We start from the raw sequence: 6,237 nt of genomic DNA on the forward strand, positions 1-6,237 counted from the left end.
CCCCTGCCCCATTTCCCACCTGCAGGGCGTGGGTCCTTCACCCGCCGTTCCCGAGTCTGTGGGGCCTGTGCTGCCTGCTGCAGGGACCGCCCTGTGCTAAGGGCACCGTGTGGGGAGACCGGGCGGAGGACTCGGCGTGGACAGAACCATGTCCGCCCCAGGGAGGGACAGAAGCCCGCGCGGGGGGGAGTGTCTCTGGTTTTGGGGGGGTGACAAGTGAGTCCCGCAGCGTCCCCACAGGGAGCCACCACCCATTACTTTTCTAGTGGGAAAAAATGAGAGCTTTAAAAGACGATCTCCCCGTGGTCGTGAAATGCCTGGTCACGGCAGGCTTAACACAGCACGTGCAGAATGTCTCCCTCTGGGTGAAAATCAGCCTTTCTGCGGGCTCTGTTAAAAAAATGATTAAACGTGGCTGGAGGGGCGGTTCCTCGCCGAGTCGGCCGCTGGGTCCAGCGGGCGGGGCAGCTTCTCCCCCCAACGCTCCCTGAGGGGCTGGAGACTCCTCGCTGGCCACGAACTATTTTATTTTTAAATCACCAGGAAACACATGAAATGATCTGTATTTCGGAAGCTAAGTGGCCTGGCTTCACTGACACGTCCGTCTCCGTAAGGGGAGCCTCGGGGCTCAGCGGGCAGCACCCTCTGCGGGCCGGTGGGGCTGAGCCAGGCGCCTCCCGCCCGCGGCGTCCCCGCTCTCGGGGGCCGGGGAAGCGGCGCCACCTGGTGGCCAGTGCGGAGACTGCTGGGAAGGCTCTAGGGGCGGGGGCGGGGCTGGGGCTGGGGCTGGGGGTGTCAGGACTAGGGGATCCGCTACGACTCCTCGTGGAAGTGACGGCATGGCCTTCGTGTGCGTGCAAGGTTAGCCCCCCACGTGGTCCTGGAGGGGCCTGGCGACGGGTGGGCGGTGGGCACCCATGGGCAGGGACGGCCCCCCAGCCCGCAGCTGGGCCGCGTCCCCCAGGGCCCTCTGCAGAACGGCCTGCAGCGGCTCTCGCTTGCCCGGCCGCCGGCCGGCTGAGAAGTAGATGAGCGGCTTGGAGCTGGCGTGGACGCAGGCCAGGAGGGTGGCCAGCGGGGGGAACACGGGCAGCAGCAGGTCGAGGAGGGGCCGCAGACTCCAGTAGAGGACGCGGGGCAGGAGCACGGGGCCCAGGACGGCACCGTAGAACCTGGGGCGCGGCCGCTGGGAGCAGCACCCCACCCACACGAAGAGCAGCAGCCCGGCCCCGCAGGCCCCGCAGGCCGGGCCCAGCAGCCACGCGACGCTGGCCGCGTGGTACCGCAGACAGGCCGGCGGGCGCGAGGCGGCGCGCAGCAGGCCGCAGGCGTGGGCGGGCAGCAGCACGGCCGGCGGGGTCAGCGCCCACAGCGGCCCGCAGACGACGCCTGACGCCCGCCGGGGCCGGCAGCTCCGGCAGCAGGCGGGGAAGACCTCGGACAGGCAGCGCTCCAGGCTGAGGGCCGCCAGCAGCCAGAGCCCCGCGGCGAACCCGACGAAGGTGACGGCGAAGCGGAGGGTGTCCCGGGAGCCCAGGGCGGCCTGGACCGCGGAGAAGGCCACGTGGCAGCAGAGGAACAGGAAGTCGGCGGCGGCCAGGTGCAGCACGTAGACAGAGAAGGGTCCCCTCTGGATGCGGAAGCCCAGGTGCCACAGGACGAGCCCGTTCCCCAGCAGCCCCCCGAGGCTGACGGCCAGCCCGAGGTAGAAAGCCACGCTGGCGAACATGCTGCCGTCTGGGACTCTGGGACTCTGGAAGGAAGCGACAGGCGTCACGGCTGTTGTTCGTCATTTGTTCACTGCCACGGTGGGGGTGGGGGGCAGGGGCGTCGCCCCAGTTTGCAGGGTGTCCTCCCGGTGTGGCCGGCAGACGTGGCTCCAGCTCGGGGCCACGCTTCCGGTGAATTCCTAGCCAGAGCTCTGGCCTCGCCGGCCTCTTTGTAAGGGGAGGGTTCCCCAAGACGCCTGACACACGGCGACACTGACCGGTGGCCCGGGGGGTGGGCGCCGCCTCAGCTGCATGGCCAGGCTGAGCGGCGAAGACCCACAGGGCCCCACACGCACGGTGAGCCGTGGTGTCGTGGACGTCGCCGAGGGGCCGGACAGCCGTGTGCATGCAAAAGGGACCCACGTGCGGACCTGCTCCCCCTCCCTCAGGGACCCTGCATGGCACCCCCGAACGCCGGAGGGTCAGGACTGACTCTTGCTAAGCACCCCACGCCCACGGGTCCGCTGGGCGGTGTCCAGCAACGGTCGTGGGAGGAGGGAGGTCCTCCTCCCTGGCGTGGGCGGTGGGCAGCTGCGGGGCGGAACAGGGAGACCCAGGCCGCCCCTGCTCCCGGCCTCGGCAGCGGTTAAACCCCAGGGATGCCCACAGCGACAGCGCTGCTCTGAAGCCTCAAAGCAGGCACGGGGACATCGGGGACAGGTCCCACGGGGGGAAGTTAACACAAGTGTTTGCTGCCGGCAGCTTTGGAGGAGGGAGGGGCCAAGAGTTCTGCTCCAGTCCGGGCCTTGCTGGTGGCTGGTGTTCCAGAGCTGGTGGCCTTGCTCTGGGATGTTCTCCCAGAGGAGACAGGACTGGTGGCAGGGAAGTCTAGCTGTGGCAGCAGAGGGACCTGGAGCAGGCTGGCCTTTCCTGTGCCCCTCCTCCACCCAGGATCCATGCGGTCCTGTCCTCAGCTGGGGAGATGCAGCTGAGGGGCCGTCAGGACGTGGAGCTGAGGAGGGGGGGACCCCACCTGACACACGCCTGGCGCTCCCGTCCTCCCTCGCTGGTCTGCGCCCCGCAGAGCACCCTCGCCCCCACCGCACCGACCTGGGCCCCGCCTCCTGCAGCGGCTCCGAGCCCCCCACCTGGCAGGCGCCCCAATCATCCCTGCCCACCCCTCTCTATCTCCGTGGTTGCCCCGTGCGGGCCCGTCATTCGCCCCCCGGGCCTTGCCCTACGCCTGGCACACAGGGTCCTCTCCTCCACGCCCGCCGAGCCAGGCTGGCCTCTGGTGTCACCGTGGGCTGCACTGACCCTCCCGATCTGGGCCTGTGCTCCCCCGATGGCTGGCGAGGGAGCTGAGCAGCCCGGGCTGTCCTGGCTCTCGCTCAGACTTCAGGGGTGGGGGGAGGTCTGTGGGGGGTGGGGCTCCGCTCCTGGAAGGAGGTGGGGGAGCGGTGGGCAGTGGGACACTCAGAAAGGACCCACCTGTCCCATCGCTTGGAGGAGGACCCGGATCCTGGGTTTAAAAACTGCCCCTCGGTCTGCTTCCCACCGCATGCCCCGTCCCTGCCCCTTGACGTCCCTCCCCATGGAAGCCAGGTAGTCCTCAGGGGTGTCCAGAGGTGGGCCTGGGGGAGCGGATGGGGCGGGCGGGGGACTCCGAACCTCCTCACCTGCTGACGAATGGCTGGGCGCCTCTCCCAGACCTGCTGCTCAGCTGCGCTCAGCACTGCTCTGCTCTCGGGGTAGGAGAGTCCTCAGGAAGTGGGAGGGGTGTGCCGGTCACAGCAGTGAGCTCGGCGAAGCCCTTGGTGTGGCCGGCCCTCCCCGGCCCATCCCCCTGGACTGCAGCCTTGGGCAGCAAGTGTCCCCCACTTGCTGCATGGACGGGAGGGAGCAGCGGACCGGGTCCCCCATGTCCAGGGGCCCCGTGTCCTGGTGGTGCCACGGTGGTGGCAGCTGCCCCCGGTCCTCTGATGTGTGTGCAGGCGCGTGCGAGGCAGAGGCAGGCCCGTGGGCACGGCCTGACCCTTTCCGGCCGTGTGGCCTTGAGAGAGTGACCTGACCCCTCTGTGCCTCAGTTTCCCCCTCTCCTTCGACTGACCTCTTGTGGACAGCTCGGTGCCTGCCTTGGGGCCGGACCTCATGATGGGTCATCGGTGGGTGCCGCTGTGGGTGGTCTGAGGGGTCGAGATCCCCCCTTCCCCCCCCGCCACCTGCTTCACACTCGGGGTCCAGTGTCGACGCATTCTTTGGAGTTAAAATACTTTTGCAAGTTCTGTTCCTCAGAGCCATGTGCCTCAAGGTGTTCCCAGTTAGGTACCCCTTTTGGGGGTGCTGTCCTGGGCATCCTGGGGGCCCCCAGAGCTCGTCTGCGCCACTAGAGAGGAACCGTACCCCGAAGATGCTGCTCGTCCTTGTGTCTCAGAGGATTTGGCTTCGGAGTCATTTCACACAGTGACCGCCATGGAGGACCCTCAGCACAGCCCGAGGGGCCGGGCCAAGGCCCCACACTGTCCTTCCGAACCGGACAGTCGCAGTCCTCCCGGCCCCAGGCTGGTTCCTCCTGCAGGGCCCGGCCCCGCCCTGCTCACTCCCCCTGCAGCTGCCCTGGGACCTCCGCTCAGTGTCCTCGGGGGTGGCCTCCCCTCTTCAGGGGTCACCCAGCCTGCCCTGCTCTCCGCCCCGCCGCCCCTCCCCCGGCACCCGCCCCGCGCCCCCTGCAGCCCCGCGTCTGTGCCCCGCCGTCAGCGGGCCGTGCACACTCAACGCTCTCCGCGTACCTGCGAGAGAGGCGTCCCCTCCCGGGGTGTCAGCTAGATCTGCGGCGGTGAAACCGGTGTGATGCCCGTCGTGGGCTGATGAAGACCCTGGGGGACACGTCCCCACGAGCACGGCATTCCTAAGAGAAAGGGCCTTTGTGGAAGGAAGTGAGGATTCTGAGATGGGGTCGTCCTGGAATTCCCCGGGGACCCTAACGGCCATGACGGGGGTCCCGGTAAGAGAAAGGAGAGGACAGGCTCCCCAAGGAGTCCGGTGACCATGGAGGCAGTGGCCGGAGGGGTGCGGCCACAGCCCCAGGGGCGCCTGGAGCCCCGGGAGCTGGAAGAGGCAGGAAGCATTCCAAGCGAGCCAGCCCTGCGACCCCTCCCTTTCTGCCTCTGCCCTCCGGAACCAGGAGGGGTGAACGTCTGCGTCCTAAGCCACCCCGGCTGTGGTCGTTGTCACGGCCGCCCCAGGGCACAGGTACCGTGGCGTCATATGCGGGCGTGTTCCGACTGCCTCTATGGAGCACCTCAGTCACCCTGAGCCGGCCATCCGGTCATCTCTGCTGGCCGACGGGGGAACCGAGGCACAGAAAACGTGCATCGCTGTGCGAGGCCGTGCAGACCTCGGTGGCTGCTGAGGGGTCGAGCCAGGCCGTCTGTGCTTCGGGGTGTCCTTGCACCCTCGGAAGCCCGGGTTGGGACCCTGGCCTTGAGCTGTCACCCAAAACACCCCGTGTCGTCTGTGTAGATGCACCCTTCCTGAGCTTGTCCCGTAGCTGGGCGGTCCAAGCTGCCTGCAAAGCTGGGTGACCAGGTCCCAACTTGTCACAGGGTGGCTCCACCGTAGGAAGTGGCTGGTGTCCCGCCACTACTGACCCACAAAATGGGCATTTCCGCCAGTTCCGCCCCAAGCCAGCCCCGTGGCCTCAGCAGGTCAGCGTGCTGCTCTGTCCCCCGACGTCCGAGTCTGCGGATGTGGGCGACGGCTCTGTTGCACCTCGGACCCAGGGAGGAGCACACACCAGGAGGAACTGAGGAACATGGGTGGGTTCGGGGGTCTCCTCACGAACCCCGTCTGCTCACATAGTCCCCTCGGGGCCTCGGATCAGAATCCACCTGACTCCGAGACCCCGAGGAAGACGAGAGGTCGCCCCAGGCCCCGGGGCAGATGGGGAGTGGGGACAGGGGTGGGGGGGGGTGTCCCTGCTCCCGCCGTACCAGCTGCTGGCCCGTCTGCAGAAGGCTTGTGGGTGAGGGGACGTCTTCACGTTCGAGGTATTGTTATCAGGGATGCCGAGGTGACGCTTTGGGACCACTGCCCCTGAGTAGATCGAGTGCCACTCACAGCTGACCCCGGGACGGGAGGCGGACGGAGCGGGTGTGTGGGCGGCAGCCTTTTTGTGGTTTCCCCAGGAAGGAGGCAGTGAGGGGAGTGGGGGGGGCGTGGACGAGGGGAGTGTGGGCTGGTTCCAGGGAGGCTCTGGGGTAGGGGCTGTCCCATCTGGGCAGGGGACAGTGGGCTGGAGTGGGAGGCAGGCCTGATGTATGTGGTGGGTGGGGTGGGGTGGGCTCTGAGCTGGTTGGTTTGCATTTGAAAGGCGAGCTCTGGGCCGCGGTTCACCATCCCCAGGAGCTGGTCACCCCCGAGGGACAGTCCCTCCAGGTCAGCATGGCCTGGAAGGCAGGCCTCAGAGAGCGAAAGGCAGGTTCACGCGGGCAGGTGCGTGAACTGCGGGGCCCAGCGGACCGGGTCT

General features: G+C 67.9%; 1 protein-coding gene across 1 annotated transcript; it reads right to left on the bottom strand.

The window, feature by feature from the left end:
• Positions 1-862: 862 nt before the first annotated feature.
• LOC120584632 (mas-related G-protein coupled receptor member G-like) lies at positions 863-1,743 on the bottom strand. Its single transcript, XM_039840390.1, has one exon. It carries the CDS (start codon positions 1,727-1,729, stop codon positions 863-865), a length of 867 nt encoding a protein of 288 aa, XP_039696324.1. The 5' UTR covers positions 1,730-1,743.
• Positions 1,744-6,237: the final 4,494 nt, after the last annotated feature.

Source organism: Pteropus medius, unplaced genomic scaffold (genome assembly GCF_902729225.1).
Source record: "Pteropus medius unplaced genomic scaffold, Ma_sr-lr_union100, whole genome shotgun sequence".
NCBI lineage: Eukaryota > Metazoa > Chordata > Mammalia > Chiroptera > Pteropodidae > Pteropus > Pteropus medius.